Here is a 16,541-nt window from a genome sequence, read left to right on the forward strand (position 1 = left end):
CGATCCCAATACGAAGTTCGCGAACATCAGGGATATCCATCGGGCTCAAATCGAAGCGGGTGAAAAGGAGGTTATCACGGCTGAATCCAGCGACTCTGAATGCCCTAGTGAGGCTGGCAGCTGTATTGTAGTGGGTGTGGTTGAGGATCAATAGTTAATAGTAATGAGGAGGTTGGGTTGTGATCCCATCGTTTTTGTGGTGCCAGAAACAGGGGGGTGCCAGGAAGTGGGTATGTTGACTTATTGAAAAGATGGATAAATGCACCTTGGAGATTCTGGAGACAAAATGCCCCACAATTGAGGGCCACGAGTCTTGTGATCCTTTCGTTAAGACATTTAGAGTTGATGTACGGAATCAGGAGGGATTGTCGCTGGAGCTCACCGACGAACAGAAGAAAGACTTCACACGGCGGGCTTTGATCTCGGGATGGGGAGCCCCCAAAACCACGCTGAACTAATTGAATAGACACCAGAAAGCACAGCTTTGGGAAATCACTGCTTTCTCAAAACTCGACAGGTAATTATGCACCCAGAGCTCTAACCATTTTATTTATCAGAACATACAGGGGGAGCGCGTCAGGAAAGGCAGTTTGATAAGGGAGAAATAGCAAAAACACAACCAGTTCATTCTCCTTGCTTCTTCTCTTCCAAGTCAATTACGGTATGGTTGGGGGATGAGCTATTGAGAAGGTGGTCCGGTAGTCCCAAAGTGTACCCGATATCTATAGTCCGAAAACGACTGAATACTATCATTCCTTGGCTTTGGGAAAGTTAAACTCAGACAAAGACCGGGCACACCGCTTCAGTCTCATTTTCGCTTGCTACTGCAGTAATGATGTGAAGCCACATCGAAGCCTCGATAAGTAAGCAGTTCCACTCGTGAATGTGCTACCAATGTAACTCCGAGCAAAAGTGGAGGCAGTTGAACGAATGCTGTGGAATGAAAATGTGCTAAGGTAGCTCGAAAGAAAAGACTCATACCTAGTATGGCCAAAATTAAACGAAAAGGAACCCGGACTACCTCGATACTACGAGCTAGGCGGTAAGCTTCTGCTGAGTGACCCAATATATCACCAAGTCCAAGATCTCACGTGCGCTATGAGGCGTGCCAAGCCTGACCTGGGGCCGGGCAAACGCTGCTGGCCGCCATTGCATTCTCACAAACCCGCCTGTTGCCTTTGTGTTACTGGGAACCAAACACTGAGATTAATCTCTTTGTGGCGGGTTCCAAATTGCTATTTTGATACAGTGTCTTTGTTCCAAGTACGGTAAAACGCACTAATCTTTTACCCCCGTCACCTCCACGAGGGCAATGAGCCGAGGGTCAAAGAAATGAATCATTTCTTGGCCCATTGCCCCAAGAGTAACCTTTCAAAAATCCGCACTCTCTCCATAATGCCAATCCAAATAGTAGTTCGCATCTCTTGGCGCAAAAAGAATATAAATCAGCCGCCTGCTTCCCCTACCTTATCTTTGATGGGTGGGAGGAAAGACAGACATATGAGTACTCCTTCAACGCGCTATCACACATCAACATATCAAACGCACTACACCGCATAGAGCTCGTAAGTCTCATATCAGACTGCAGAGGAAAATGCAAGAATCCTATACTTTAATCTCAAAGCTTATAATCGGACAGAAGCTTCCTGGTTTCTACCGGTACCTATATAGGAAGCAGCCTTGATTCCGGGAACATGACATCTTCTTATACCGACGACTACCTGAAGTCAATCATTCCAAATCTGCCGTCGGGCGAAACTATTGAGTTTAGCGAAGATGGTTCCACGTCTCTTCACTCCTTTAACGTAGGGGGTAAAAGTGGTCAAAGCACAAACCCTACGATGGGGGTCACGGCCATCGTTTCTCTAGAGGTAATGACGGAAGCTGCAAACATGAAGAAAATCGAGGCATCCTATGAACACGATTTCGACTTTTCTTTTTTTACGGACAAAATATCGCGGTGCCATATCAGATCCATATTAATTCTCTTCGACATCGCCCACGGTACCGAATTCTTTGTCCCAAACACGGCCTCCGTTCTCGGAAAAACACCAGGTTTGAGAAAGATCTCCGTCCGTGACCTCTATTGTCTGGTATATGATACTCAACCACTCTATCTCCAATCTCTTTTGGGTCCGTATCTACCGCATTGGATGCCCACACAAGACGAGAAAGACAACCTGAGCACAGCAATGATTGAGGCCGCTATCAATGTAGCTTGGGAGATTGGCGCGGGAGGTTTATATGACGATATGGCTGATCGCTTGGGCTTCATATGTGAAGTCAACAAGCGAAACAAACCTGAGAAACCAGGTTGCAGCAGTTTGTCGCCATCTTATCGCAAACTGGGCGGAGAGACAACAAATGTTTCCAGTGAGTCTTGAGCGTCTTCATCGTCGAGGAGTTGAAGATTTTCTCTAATCTAACAAAACTGACACTACGTAGCCGACGTGGCTTTCGTTCGTACAGAGAGACTCAAATTCCTCTTCAGTGAGCTGAAATACGTCATAACGTCCTGTGATAGCGGTGTAGGCTGCCACTTCAACGATAGTTTGGATGATGACGATGAATGTAGCTCCAAAATCATCCATTACATGTCTCCTGGTTCCAGTGACGGACTCTATACAACGTTCGAGCGGTTCGGCCTGAGTCAGATCCTATCTAACCTGGATAATACCTCGATCTATACCGGCAGTGTTCAGAGCCTGCTCGAGAGGCTCTTGAAAGTGGAATGCCGGACCATAGATGGCCATGAATCTTGTGATCCTTTTAAGAAGATGCGAGACAACTTAAAAAAGGATTCAGACTGGTCTCCTCTGCAGCTTGCCGTGAGAAGTCGGGAACACTTTACTGAGCAAGCTCTTATTTACGAATGGACGCCGCAAGTGGATAATTGTTTCATCTATTAAGAAACACGTAAAGTGCTTCATAATTCATAGTGAGAAGAGACCCTTGTAAGGTTTGGGTTCAGAGCGCCCTCTACAGCATGCGTTGAAGCATCGGGTAGGCACAAGCGGACATTGTAACTTGACTTGGCGCCCACGGACGAATCATAAGGCAGAAACTATTTAGCAGTTTGTTTGAATAAAGCGCAAGAATTTTCACCCATACAGCATCTCTTACTTTCATTTCGGAATCTCCATTTCTATTTCCGAATTTATCTGGTGAAGAACTATCCATGGAGAGGTTAACTTTGATGGTCTCAAAGTGTGATGTTGGGAGGGAATAGAATATGTGATATTGTTCCGATGGTTCGAGGAAGACTTTTTGAGTTCCCTCGTAGAAAAGACCGAACGATGGGGGTGCCTCCTGTGTGTGAGCCCGATGCTATCTGAAATACAGCCTAGAATTGGGCTGATAACGCAACAAACAAACAGTAGTGTCGCGATTTGATACACGCCCTGTTTAATTCGCAACGACGGTTGCGCCGTTATGAACGAGCGACTAGAAGTCCAAATGAGCACTTCAGAAGTCTGTGCTCTTGAAAACCATCTTTTACGATGTAATAATATACGTACCTGTAGGATATAGCCAAATCGGCACCTAACGCCTTAACGCATCCAGATTTGGAGTACCTCAACCTTGGTGTTGATAAAAAATATGAGGGAAAGAATCGAGTCGAGTGATACTCAGTGTTGCATGAATACCTGGAGGCACGGAGGTAGGTTGTGTGTTACGCGCCTGCTCAATGCCCCATAAGATGGACCAAGTCGCGCGCTTTCAGGCATGCCAGTTCCGGCCGAGCAACCGCAGTCAAGTGTTACCAACACTCTTACAAACTGACTTGCCGCTTAACCTTGTGTAACTACCTAGGAGGCACAGACTCGGACGATTCCTTCCATGGCTGGGGTGCTCAAACCCCTGTTCTTACACAGCGCCTTTGTTACTGCTACAGGAAATCAAAGAACCTTCACCACCATTACCGCCACCAGGAGCATTTGACCGAGTCCAAAGAAATGAATTCAACCTTGATCCCTTTGCCAATGAGTCCGATTCACGAGGCGCTCCTCGGTTTCTTGTGTGAGGTGGAATATAAATGAGTCATCTGCTTCCTCAAGGTGAAACAGAACAGACGATAAACCTCCGCTTCAAAGCGCCGTAATTCGCCATAGACTTTGAACAATACTCTACCATTCAGATTGCTTGAGTTACGCATTGCATATAAGGTGTTGCATCGAAAGTTGTTCAGCGAAGAGCAGCTTGACTATTCCTAGGGACATTGACAGCCGCTGTTTGCTTCCAGACATGACATCTACGGAGACGAAATGGGATTCGGTAGTCGCGAGAATACCGGATGACCGGGTTATTGTGTTTTGCGAGGAAAAGCTCCTCTGCTTCGACATTGACAATGGCACCGACTTGTCACTCACGATCTTCGTTTCCCCTGAGAAACTGACGAAAGCTTCTCCTGATGTCTTCATGTTTGAGCCAAATTGGCAAAATAAAGAACAACGCGTGGATAAAATGCCATCCGACAATCCCCAAGTAATGCTGATCCTCCTTGCGATCATCCACGATGAGAAGCGCTTCATCCCGGATAAGGTCTGTGTTATTCAGCTCTATGGTCTCTTGGCACATGCTCGACAATTTGGTCTCACAGGGAGTTTGGGCCCGCACCGCCAAGATTGGATGCCCACAGAGAAAGAAAGAACCGACTCGCCTGACAAGGAATACATTGCCTGGATTGCTTGGGAGATCGGCGCGAAAGAAATATACAACGAAATGGTCAATCACCTAGGCTCCATGTGCTCCGGTGATGGGAAAGGTAGCATCCGGTGGCCAGAGACACCCGACCCTATAGAGGAATATCTTGCCGAAGCGAGAATTATTGGTGAGTCTTTCATACTGTGGTCATCAGCCATTCAAGTAACCATGTATCCTGCATGAAAGTATCTAACGGAAAACAGATGACATAGTAAAGGTCCGAAATCGACTCCTAGGTTTCATGTTCACTGAGCTGAGAAAGATCATGAAATTTGGCGAGAATGATAGCAAGCACTGCCTTAAAATCGAGCCCACAGACAGTTACCTAAATCACGATCCATGCACAGGCCTCATCCGAACAATGATGACTGCAGAGTCCTTGACCACCATCTGGGGAGAGCAAGGTTTCGATGTTGCTCTTCTATTCGATCAGGATGTATCGAAACATCCGGATTATTCAGGCAGTGCCACAGAATTACGAAACACACTCTTGAGTGTGGAAGTCAATTATGATGAGTTACATGACCATTGCAATCCTTTTGAAGGAATGAAGAGAAAGTTGGGAGACGAATCTTACTTGGAACATCTGGACGTTGTTTCAACGCAAGAGAAATTGGACCAATTTCAAGCGCGAGCTCAAATATCGGGATGGAAGCCACAGTAGTAGTTTCGGCCTCGGTCCAGAAACATGATAGACTATTGATTCTTCATGGCTTTGGTTAGACTCTCAGAAGTTTCTATTAGAGAAGTCTTTGGCTTGGTTTCCGAGAAGCGATCAATGATTGAAGCATAGCTACCTAAATCTTCGGTGTTGGAGCAGTTGTGCATTCGTTCTCAGTAGAGTTTTTCTTTCTCCGTTAGGGTGAAATCGGCAATTTTGAAGTTGGACTAAAATGATATTCCATGATGTTTCAAGTATTGACTTATGACTTTCCTGGAACTTAAATGATTGACTGGATTTATGGAATTTAAGGAGAGGAAACTGCCGAGAGAGGAGGGCTGTGGTTGAAATTTGAGTGCGATGTCCACAGGTGAATTCATACAGCTTCCTCCATCAAGATTCACTTTCAACTTACACCGATCTTATACTTGTTTGCTAGTAGAACTGTATCCCTCTGAATCGTTCGTTCCACAACTCTAATGGGTGGTTCGCTCAGTTTTCTTCTCTCGTGCACGTAAAAACACGCAGCACGCCTCTGCAGACTCTAAACAGGTCCAAATGAATGATTGACCATTAGCTTTCTTTCCTCCTGCCCAAGGTACTCAGAACCTACCTCCGTCTAGTATCTAGATGAGTAGTGCGGCTCGGTGCTCAGTGACCCAGGGTATAAAGCGTAAACCCCGCTCGTAGATGTACCATATGCATATATACCATATCTAAATGCAAGCTGTTTAGTCGCATACACTTGATTGAGGCTCTGGCCAGAACTCAGAATAAGCCAACGCAAGCACACACCATGGCGTCAGCCACAGAGAACTCGTCTGACGTCCCCAAGGATTCCGACGAACCCAAGCCCAATGATCCCGAGCCAGCGGGATCTCCTATCGCGACCGAAAAGGTCTCCTTCGACGATCGAGGCGACCTCACTCTCAGAGTCGGCAGTTTAGAAGATGGGAGCGCCGACGTGTTCGACTTCGTCGTCTGCTCTAGGGCACTGGCGCGCGCGTCTCCCGTGTTTCGGGCAATGCTCTTTGGAGGATTCTCGGAGTCGAAGCCCGAGGGAGACACCTGGATCGTGAAGCTTCCCGAAGACCGCCCTGCGCCCTTCTTCATTCTCCTCAACATCATCCATGGTTGCTTCAGCGCGGTCCCGCAGAAGCTGAAGCTGGATGAGCTCTACCAGCTCCTTGTTGTCACGAACAAGTATGACATGTTGTCGGTCATATTCCAGTGGGCGCCAATATGGTTCGAACCTCACAAGGACCTCGATGAGATCTCGGAAGGGAACGAAAGATTATTGTGGATTGCCTGGGAGCTCGGAGAGGAAAGGACCTTTGAATTGAAATGTCGAGATTTCGTCCTTGGGTCCAAAGTCAACACCGAAGGGCAGATCGTTGACAAGATAGGGGTCCCTCTCAACACTTACGATTGTTATGAAGCCAATGGCATAATAGGTGGGTTCCTAAACATAAAGTTATGGAATAAGTCTGCTTAACAAGCCGCAATCAGATGATATCACAAAGGCTCGACAGGATATTCTGGATGAATTGAGTTCAAACTTTCACGCCGCCATTCGGGAAGGATTCCAAGGTCGAGGATGCAAAAAAGAACGGCCCAAAGAGCAGCCTGAATCGCATTATGCTGGCTATCATGGATATGGGAATCCTCCTACCAAGACTCCTCCCCTGTCTGCGACTGATTGGAAAGCGATCAAGGACCGGTGCAACGACACTGCCCTGGTTGAAGTAATGAAAGCCGTCGAACGTCTTGGTCTTGGGAAATTTGGGGTACCTCAGGGAACTAGAACACGCTTTCTCGGAAACGTCAACGCCATTGGGTATTTGACTTCCAGCCTCCGATCTAAAAGTCAAGCGGTCCACAAGATATGCTCACCTTTGAATCAAATCATGGATCGATTCGAAGGTTCGATGGGGGATTTCAAGTCACCAATCTCGGACAATAATCTCAAGTACATGAGGAACCAGGCCAAGAAGACTGCCATTGGCGGGGATAGATCAGAAGAGACGGGGGAGCCGCAAAAGAAGAGGCCTAGATTCTGAAGCACGTAAAGGGAAACTGAGCACTCTGATGCGGGGGAAAAGGTCAAACGCATACCGTGGCTTTCTCGGAGAATCAGACGGGATGGTGGCTGAGCAGTGACACTGCTGCTGCTTCGTCAAAGTATGGCTTTGTGTTATCAGTTCTGCAATATGTTGCATCCAAACGTGGCTAACCAATTCTCCTCGCATTTGACAGAACAGAAAAGAAAACGCTACCGCGAAGCATACAGTGGGCCGTACTTCATCGGCGCAACTTCAGATACGAGCTCTTCGCCTGAGCCCTCTTCTCACGCAAGATGTTCCTCTCCTCGGCCGAGTACAGCCCATCTCCCGTCTTCTCCCCAAGCCTCCCCCTAGAAATGTAGTTCTCCTCCAGCCAGTCCGTGTACCCGGCCTTCTTTGCATCCACGACCCCCATGTTCACCTTGTTCCTTTCAACCTGCCACACAGTGTCCAGCCCGACCTCATCCATCTTCTCACAGGGCCCTTTCTCAGCGTGGAAGAAGTCCCTGAAAAGGGCGTCAATATCCCGGGGTGAAGCGAGTTCCGCCTGTAGGATGCGTAGCGTGTCTGACTTGACAGCGGACCATATCCGGTTGAAGACGAAGCCGACTGACTCATGGGGAAGTGCCAGAGGGTTGAATCCCACGCTCTTCATCTGCTTCTTTAGGAAGGGCATGAGGTCTTGGTCTGTGACGCCGCAAGTCATGAGCTCGACGTATGTATTCCGCGGTGGAAGGTGATAATGCGTGTTCAGCAGGCGTTCCGGCCGGGTAATCAGATGTCTTAGAGCTGATGTCGGCCATGTCGAGCTGTTGGACGCCAGGATACAGTCTTCAGGAACGAGTGCATCGACTTTCCCCAGCATCTCGCGCTTGATCTCTGGATCCTCGGGGAGAGCTTCAATGACCATCCAAGGGTTTCCACTGCACGATTCCTCCAAAACAGTGCTGGTCGTAACCCGACCCGGATGCGTCTCACGAACAGCACAAACCGTGGTGAGCGCATCCCCGACGTAGGGCATCGCAGAGGAAAGCACGCTCGAGTCAACGTCGTGGAGTATGACGGGCCGGCCCGTAGAGGCCCACATAACGGCTAATCGCCGACCGAGGACCCCCGCGCCGAGGATGACAACGGGCCGGGAAGTGGGGTCGCTAGGCGGCGTCCATTTCGGGGTGACGGGCGCCGCCGCTGCTGCTTCTGTCTTAGGAGAACGGCTTGAGAATGGGCGAATTTGATGTTGAGATGAGAAGGAATTTGATTGCCGGCATTGAGTTGTAAGTCGGGCTTTGGGGAGGAGTATTGCTGTCGTCGTTGTGGGCAGGGTTCTGGCGATTGTTGCTGGTTTTGTGATGCTTCGGCTTGTGATGCCGTTTGTAATGGTGAGTTGAGTGCGCCATAGTTGTTGACAGGTTCTTCTAGATGCCATTGTGATAATTAGTCTTTCTAGCGTTTTTACTAGAGGCCGGAGGATATGTTGTCCATCTTATACTGTTGTTCTGTCACTTCTCGCTGAGCCGATGATGATGGCACTGTCGCATGATGAAGACAGCCGAGAGAGTGGCGTGATGTTGTCGACTAACACTGGGCTGACCTCGACTGCCAAGTTCGGGTCTTCGCGGCTGGGGTTCCAATTGCATCACGCAACTGGGGAACTCCCCAGATCTCCCCGGAAAAGCAAGGTCACTTGCTCGGGTAGTCTATGCCGCCCTACTACTAGCTTCCGCTCATTCCTTGTCTGCTTTGGGGGAGGGGAAGTTCATGATCCATCTCGGGAGTTTTGCATGGCGATGTGTAATGGCGTCATCTGAGTGAAGTCTGCTCAAAGCATACCAGATGAGGCCCTCTCCAAGAAAAAAATACAAATCGTAGAAGTCAAAACAATTCAGTCAACAGATGATTGAGAAGAAGCAACTCAAGGATCTCTAACTTCAATGGTGTTCTTCTTTAAAGCAAGCCAATCTGACCAGCACAAGAGCCCTAAGAGGCACGAAAGTACGTACCTAAATTGATGGTGGGGTTGATGGTGCTCCATTGGACCACAGTACCAGGTACCCAATCTTTGTTCCCGAACAAATTCCGTTGGCCGATTCTCGTGCGAACAGCAACTTCATGACCAACATCCAACGCAGTCGCAAGCCTCCTTCCCGTGCATCGCGAATCGCAGCAGCCCAGTCACAGACGTTGCCATCTGAGACTTATCATCTGCAGCCAGTGGCAAACTGCGTTCGGTGCCGCGTAGGCTATAATGTGCGGGATCCACGCGGTCGTTTCTCGCGACGGCTTCCAGTCGCTGCCCCGAGACGTCAAGACATGCCTCTGCAACCGCGGTCCGGATCATCTAGGCGAAGTTCGCTGTCAAACCCCGGGAGATAGCTCTATCTTTCTGACTCTCACCTCGACGGTTCTGGCTCTGCGCGGTGACCACGTCACTCAGCAGCCCTTTCGCGACGCGTCTTCTGGGTCTGTCCTGTGCTGGAACGGCGAAGCCTGGAAGATTGCAGGGGGACCCGTCCAAGGGAACGACGGAGAGGTCATCTTTGCTTTGCTCACCGCGGCCAGTAGCCGCAGCTCTGAGGAAGACGCGGTCTTGGATGTACTGCGCAGAGTTGAGGGCCCTTTCGCGTTTGTCTACTTTGACGCGACTTCTTCCCGTCTATTCTATGGTCGCGATCGACTTGGTCGACGCTCCTTGCTGCTCAATGGAGAGGGTGGAATCAGATTATCTAGCATTGCTGAGAACACATTATCTTCGTGGGCAGAGGTGGAAGCAGATGGCATCTACGTCGTAGACTTGGTAGCCTGGCACAGTGACTCACTGAAGTCAAGCTCACCTCGCTCTTGGACACCAAGCGAGACCGAGACGGTAAGCTACATGTCTCGCACGGCATGCATTACGTTTTTGCTACTTACGATATCAGGTCCTCAACATTGGAGTCTTCAACATGGCACTCCCGCCATTGGATGTTCAGCCACTGTCAGCTGTGTCACCGTCAGTGCAGGCAGTCAAACAGCAGATGACCGAGTCGCTCAAGTTACGCGTTCTGAACGTTCCTGAACCCCCAGCCCACGATGCTGGCAACGACACGCGAGTAGCTGTCTTGTTCTCTGGCGGCTTGGACTGTACAATCCTCGCGCGGATGGCTAGCGACTTGGTTCCATCTGATCAAGGCATCGACCTGATTAACGTGGCTTTCGAGAACCCTCGCTTAGCAGCGAAGGCTGACAACTCCCCTGGTGCGCCAAGTCTCTATGAGGCTTGTCCAGACAGAATCACGGGAAGGAAGTCCTTTGCCGAGCTGACTACTGTCTGCCCAGCTAGAAATTGGAGATTCGTCGCCGTAGGTTCCTTTAGCTTGATACAGCTATCTGCCCTTACTGACCCTTGGCAGGTTGACGTTCCTTACCAGGAAGTACTCGAGCACCGGGGCCAAGTGATCTCTTTGATGTATCCCCATAACACCGAGATGGATCTCTCCATCGCCTACGCCCTCTACTTTGCCGCCCGCGGCATCGGTATGTCACAAAGTAGCCCGTCAGACCCAGCCGTCAAATATACCACGCCAGCGCGAGTGCTTCTCTCTGGCCTCGGGGCCGACGAACTCTTTGGCGGCTATGTACGGCATACCACTGCATTTTCAAGGAGGGGCTACCCGGGCCTGCTCGAGGAACTCAAGCTAGATGTTAGCCGGCTGGGCAAGCGCAACTTGGGACGCGACGATAGAGCCATGTCTCACTGGAGCCGGGAAGTACGATTCCCGTTCCTTGATGAACAGTTTGTGAAGTGGGCCATCGAGTGTCCGGTCTGGGAGAAGTGTGACTTTGGGTATCCCGAAGGCGACTCGGGGGTCGATCCTGAGAAGCGAGTGCTGAGGCTTCTTGCGAAGGACCTTGGCATGGGTGCAGTCTCCCAGGAGAAGAAGAGAGCGGTAGGCACACATTGTCCGAGGCAGTTTCCCATCCTCCGTGCTGACCATGCGACTAGATTCAATTCGGCTCAAGGACGGCAAAGATGGAGAGTGGAAAGACAAAGGGAACAACACTCATTGCTCCATGAGTATAAACTGGGAGACAAGTGCTTCCCAAGCCTGGCGATGATGACGTACAGATACTTCCGAGTTGGCGGTCCCTTGAACGATGTTGCCAGCGACTGCGCGTTTCTGCTTTGCAGTAACCCTTTGCTTGCAGCATACGTTCAAGTTAATCATTCAAGACCGCTGGCGATGATGTCGTAAAGGCAAGTCTGAGCCAGAAGATAGATGAGCTAGATCTACCTTACAAAATTAGACAAAAATTCACGGATAATTTCGACGCTCTTCGCAAACATGGTTCCATTTCCTGAAGCTCAATTCGGCCACGTTGTTGGCCATGTCAATCAGCTTGTGTAACCAATTCCTCATTCACCACGACTGAAACTCGAGTGGCCAGAAAAAGTCTCACAGATCGAATGCCGACGGCAATCCTGTGAGACAGCGACACAGGGTACATGATCCTACTGCTACCCGGCAGTGCCCATGCAAGCCGACATCACGCACATGTCCCAGCCGCCCCTTGCCTGAGCCTCGAGGTTTCCTGCATGGGGTGCCACCAGCAGCGTCCCCGTCCCGGCTTGGCAGCAGTCGCTTAGCTATTCTCAGGCCCTAGCCTCTAGGCGACACAAATGGCCCTGTCACAGCCTTTCTGGTGGGGAAGCCACGGGCTGTGCTGTCTCTGTGTGATCCTGCTGCCTTGACGATCAACCCACAAACAACCCCAGCGCGGATGATGTGCTGCATGTTTCTCAGCCGTCATTCTTATCTTAAAGCTAGCTGGCCTTTCCCTTTAAGGTTGTCGAAGTCCTTCACCACAATGCTAGACTGCGAGTGTTGTCTGGTTGTAATTTGAGGGCTCGTTCCTGGTCACTAGATGACCAACCATGCACCATCTTGAAGGTCCCTGGGCGGCGGCAGATAGCACCAGGCGTCCGCCGTACAATTCAGATGCATCGGACCTCTCAAGAGATGATCGGCGACCGCTCATTCATGTGCAATCCACCGACTCGGCAGAGACCCGCATCGAGCCATTAGAGTCTGGGCAAACCCAACGACCCAAGAGCTCAGTGACCGCCGAGCCCGGCGCCGCCCATGTCACCGGCGCTCCGCACGGATCTTACAACAAGCTGTCTAACACAGACTGGGACTCGGCCGAGTCGCCTCGTCACGGTGGATGGGACTACACACCAGGGAGAACAGACACAAAGTCCCATCTATCCCACAGAGAATCCGGTCTCACTCCTTCTGCACCCAAGCAGCCATGGAGCACATCCCTCAAGGGCTGGCTACCAGAGCTCATATGGTCAATCATAAGCATCGCCTCCGTCGCCGCTCTCGCCGGGGTGCTATCCCGCTTCGATGGCCAACGACTGCCCGAATGGCCGCTAGGCCTGACACTCAACACTCTCATCGCCTTCCTCGCGACGCTGGCGCGAGCTGCATTTGTTATCCCAGTGTCTGAGAGCTTGTCGCAGTTGAAGTGGCTCTGGTATCGCAAGGAGAGGCCGTTGAAGGATTTTCAGGATTTCGACTCGGCTAGCAGAGGACCTTGGGGGAGTATTCAACTGTTGAAGACGACTAAGGGTTGGTGAGTTTTGTGTTCTAGTGATGGTGACAAAGGTGTGGCGTGTGCTGATGCTATCCGCAGGTCCCCGAGTCTCATTGCTACGATTGTCATGATCACGGCAATCTTCACGTCGACATTGACGCAATCCGCCGTCACATACCCCGTCCGCCTCGCGCGCGTAGACGGTGATGCGACAGTGCCCCGATCAACATCGTACTTCTTTAGTACATCCAATACCTTCTCCAGCCGTACGTCCAATCCTTAAATCCTCATCTGTATCTTGTATTTACTAAAATCCCTGTGCGCAGTTCAGCAAGAAAACTATGTTCAACAATCCATCTTCGAAGGCCTAAGCTACGATCATACCCAAGAATTCCCCCTAAGCCCAGCCCGCTGTCCCACAAGCGAGTGCCAATGGGAGACTTACAGCTCGCTGAGCATCTGCGCCAAATTCTGGAACGTGACGAATTCGTTGAATGTCACAACTAGAGAGACGTCTACTGGGTCACCGCGGGTGAAAGCTTCGCTTCCCAACGAGATATCTGCGGATTTGAGCGGTAATTACTTCGGTCTCATCAATCTACGGGGCATGAGTAAGCCGATTGCGTCAGACGTGAAACTCGAGGCAGCGCTCTTCAACTTCACGGTGATCTATTCCTTACGAGAAGGGAATGACGCCGCAGTCGGAGCCATGGAGGCTGTGCTGTACCTCTGCGCGAAGACGTACAACCTCTCCTTCACAGGCAACATTGAATCGCGCAAGGTTGTCGACATCACCTCGGACGTCGAACAGGGCTCCATCACGTTCCCCTCCGGCCAGGTACGAGACGACCTACCCGCGATACGAGACCCCCTCAACCCCGATGGCGAAAACTTCCCCTACGGCGGTACCGGGTTCGGCGCGATGCAGGACAGTCTGAGGAATGCGCTCAACGGGTCGTATTCGGATCTCAGTAACGTGCCGAGTGCACTCGGTCTTGCGCCGGCTCGGTACCTGGCTGCGATACAGTACGGCGCCAAGACGTTGGAGGCGCAGGGGCGGGCGAATGTGTCGCAGGAGGTTGTGATTAATGAGGCTGTTGCGAATATTACGAATAATGTTGCCAGGAGCTTGTCGAATCGGTATGTCTCCTGTCGATTCCCCTTATGTTGAATAGGTAAACGAGGTTACTAACGCAAGAACAGCATAACAAATGATACCACAATAGCAAGTGGGCAAGCACTCGCATCGGAAACATTCGTACAAGTTCGCTGGCCTTGGCTTGCGTTTATATCCTGTCAGGCCGTGCTTTCCATCATGCTCCTGGCTCTCGCCATCGTTCAGACCAAAGCAGCGGGTATCGGGGTGGTGAAGAGCTCTACGCTACAGGCCATGGTCGCTATCAACTCCAAGGATAAGCAGGCTCTTGAGATTGGGCTTGCGCAGGGGCACCATCAGGAAGAAGTCGATGATGTCGTTAAGAGAGGGCCCGGGATAGCTTGGAGCTTGGGTATGAGTGATCGGGGATGGAGTCTTCGCATATAGTTGTGTCTGTCATAAAGTGGTAATCCCTGGCAAGCCCGCTTTATGAATACTTACGCCGTTCCATCTCACGTCCATTCTTCCAACTTCTATTCTCCCAACATTATGTCACAGGTATGACTAGACCATGCCGAAGCAGCGAAAACATAGATTTCGGAGTCACAGCAATTGGATTGACTAGGGGCCTTGCGCATCCTAATCGCGTCGCTGCAAGTGATAATCAGTCTCCACTTCCCGACAACCATCAATTGCTTTAAAATTCGGTCCGCGGAGATGATTCATCCGCACCCAATGACTCTTCTACCACCTCTATTCTCGCCTTGACATCTTCCATGTAGATAGGTACAGTAGAGACAAAATTCGCAATGTCTCGACAGTTTCTACACCGCGGACTCGTCGAAACAGGCCTCCTGGCCCTCGGCAGATCCCACCCCGACATCAAATTACTATGCCTCCAGCGCTTCGTGCGCATGTTCGCCTACGGCGCGACGACCTTGCAGCTAGTAGCGTACTTTGAACTCCTCGGCCTCTCGGCGACGCGAATTGGTCTGTTCATGGCGTTTACGCTCGTCGGCGACGTCTGCATCAGTTTAGTTCTCACTTCCATCGCCGATGGCGTCGGGCGAAAGGCGGTGCTAGCTGCAGGCGCGGCTTTGATGGCTGTTAGCGGTGTTGTTTTTGCGATGTGTAGCGGGTTTTGGGTGTTGTTGGCTGCTGCTGTGGTGGGGGTTATCAGTCCAAGGTATGTTTCACACATCCCTCTCAGGGAATCAAGAAGAGTGAGGCTGATTACAACCAGTGGCGCTGAAATTGGACCTTTCCGGGCTGTGGAAGAGAGTATCGTCGCGCATCTTACTACCGCTGAGGATAGGAGCGATGTCTATGCCTGGTATAGCCTCATGGGTGCGGCCGGAACTGCCTTTGGGGCGATGACGAGCGGCTGGACGGCGCATTACTTGACGACGAGTGCCGGCTGGGGACTTGAGCATGCGTACCGTGCAGTCTTTTACGGATATGCGGTGCTCGGAGTGTTCAAGTTCTTCCTCGCCTTGCTCCTGAGCCGTGATATTGAGGCAGAGCGGGAGGAAGCTGGGGCGTCTGCGGAAGAGACTACTCCGATTCTGGGCGAACGATCGGCTGAGAGGGAATTTGAGGTCAAGACTTGGCGGTCGAAGATTGTTCCGAGGATTGAGAGGGAGAGTATGCCTGTTGTCGCTACCTTGTGCTTCTTCTTTGCGCTTGATTCTTTTGCCTCGAGCTTGACTACCCAGTATGTCCCCACTTACTCCTTTTGTGAGTATTAACGCTGACATATTCCAGGTCCTGGATCGCCTTCTTCTTCCGGTGGAAGTTCAACGTGGACGATGGAACTTTGGGCTCTTTATTCTTCACCACGAGCCTGCTGGCAGCGGCCACAACTCTAGTCGCATCCTCGATAGCCAAGCGAATCGGCAACCTCAACGTACGTGAACAACGAACCACTCCCCTCTAGATCTCCATAAGCTCATTTTACTGTCCGCTAACTTTCACTACACAGGCCATGGTCTTCACCCACCTCCCCTCGACAATCTTCACCGCACTCATCCCTCTTCCGCGAGACGCCACCACGGCGATCGTGTTTCTGATCTTCCGCGCCCTGACGCATTCCATGGACGTCGCGCCGAGAGCCGCTTTCCTTGCTGGCGTGATTTTGCCCAAGGAGCGGACTACTGTGTTGGGCTTGATCAATGTTTTGAAGACGTGCACGTCGAGTGTTGGTCCCGTGGGTGTGGGTATCTTGGTAGATAAGAATCTCTTCTGGGTTGCTTTTGTGGGTGCTGGATGTCTCAAGGTTGTCTACGATCTTGGGATGCTGGTTTCTTTCCGCAAGCATGAGCGAGAGCTACGGGATGGAGCGGCTGGGAGTGCTTAAAAGCATGGTACAGCCACTTCGTGGGTAAAGCACATACAAACCTTTGGCTGTGCAGGGGCTATCGCCATTGTTCTCCATGATAAG

General features: G+C 50.8%; 5 protein-coding genes across 5 annotated transcripts; 4 read left to right on the top strand and 1 right to left on the bottom strand.

The window, feature by feature from the left end:
* Window positions 1-4,245: 4,245 nt before the first annotated feature.
* Window positions 4,246-5,368, top strand: CTAM01_12969 (uncharacterized protein; the record flags this gene model as incomplete). The annotated part of the gene is made up of 2 exons (XM_060528974.1): window positions 4,246-4,831; window positions 4,917-5,368. 2 exons carry the CDS (start codon window positions 4,246-4,248, stop codon window positions 5,366-5,368), a joined length of 1,038 nt encoding a protein of 345 aa, XP_060376394.1.
* A 793-nt stretch (window positions 5,369-6,161) lies between these two features.
* Window positions 6,162-7,425, top strand: CTAM01_12970 (uncharacterized protein; the record flags this gene model as incomplete). Its single annotated transcript, XM_060528975.1, has 2 exons — window positions 6,162-6,819; window positions 6,875-7,425. 2 exons carry the CDS (start codon window positions 6,162-6,164, stop codon window positions 7,423-7,425), a joined length of 1,209 nt encoding a protein of 402 aa, XP_060376395.1.
* A 241-nt stretch (window positions 7,426-7,666) lies between these two features.
* CTAM01_12971 (3-hydroxyacyl-CoA dehydrogenase) lies at window positions 7,667-8,854 on the bottom strand (the record flags this gene model as incomplete). The annotated part of the gene is made up of 1 exon (XM_060528976.1): window positions 7,667-8,854. The coding sequence occupies one exon, from the start codon at window positions 8,852-8,854 to the stop codon at window positions 7,667-7,669; it is 1,188 nt and encodes a 395-aa protein (XP_060376396.1).
* An 819-nt stretch (window positions 8,855-9,673) lies between these two features.
* Window positions 9,674-11,482, top strand: CTAM01_12972 (asparagine synthase; the record flags this gene model as incomplete). The annotated part of the gene is made up of 3 exons (XM_060528977.1): window positions 9,674-10,291; window positions 10,347-11,354; window positions 11,411-11,482. The coding sequence occupies 3 exons, from the start codon at window positions 9,674-9,676 to the stop codon at window positions 11,480-11,482; spliced, it is 1,698 nt and encodes a 565-aa protein (XP_060376397.1).
* An 858-nt stretch (window positions 11,483-12,340) lies between these two features.
* Window positions 12,341-16,457, top strand: CTAM01_12973 (uncharacterized protein; the record flags this gene model as incomplete). Its single annotated transcript, XM_060528978.1, has 8 exons — window positions 12,341-13,044; window positions 13,105-13,271; window positions 13,332-14,145; window positions 14,209-14,513; window positions 14,951-15,287; window positions 15,345-15,815; window positions 15,866-16,007; window positions 16,083-16,457. The coding sequence occupies 8 exons, from the start codon at window positions 12,341-12,343 to the stop codon at window positions 16,455-16,457; spliced, it is 3,315 nt and encodes a 1,104-aa protein (XP_060376398.1).
* Window positions 16,458-16,541: the final 84 nt, after the last annotated feature.

Source organism: Colletotrichum tamarilloi (assembly GCF_030869305.1).
Source record: "Colletotrichum tamarilloi strain Tom-12 chromosome Unknown Scaffold_86.1, whole genome shotgun sequence".
Classification (NCBI taxonomy): Eukaryota; Fungi; Ascomycota; class Sordariomycetes; order Glomerellales; family Glomerellaceae; genus Colletotrichum; species Colletotrichum tamarilloi.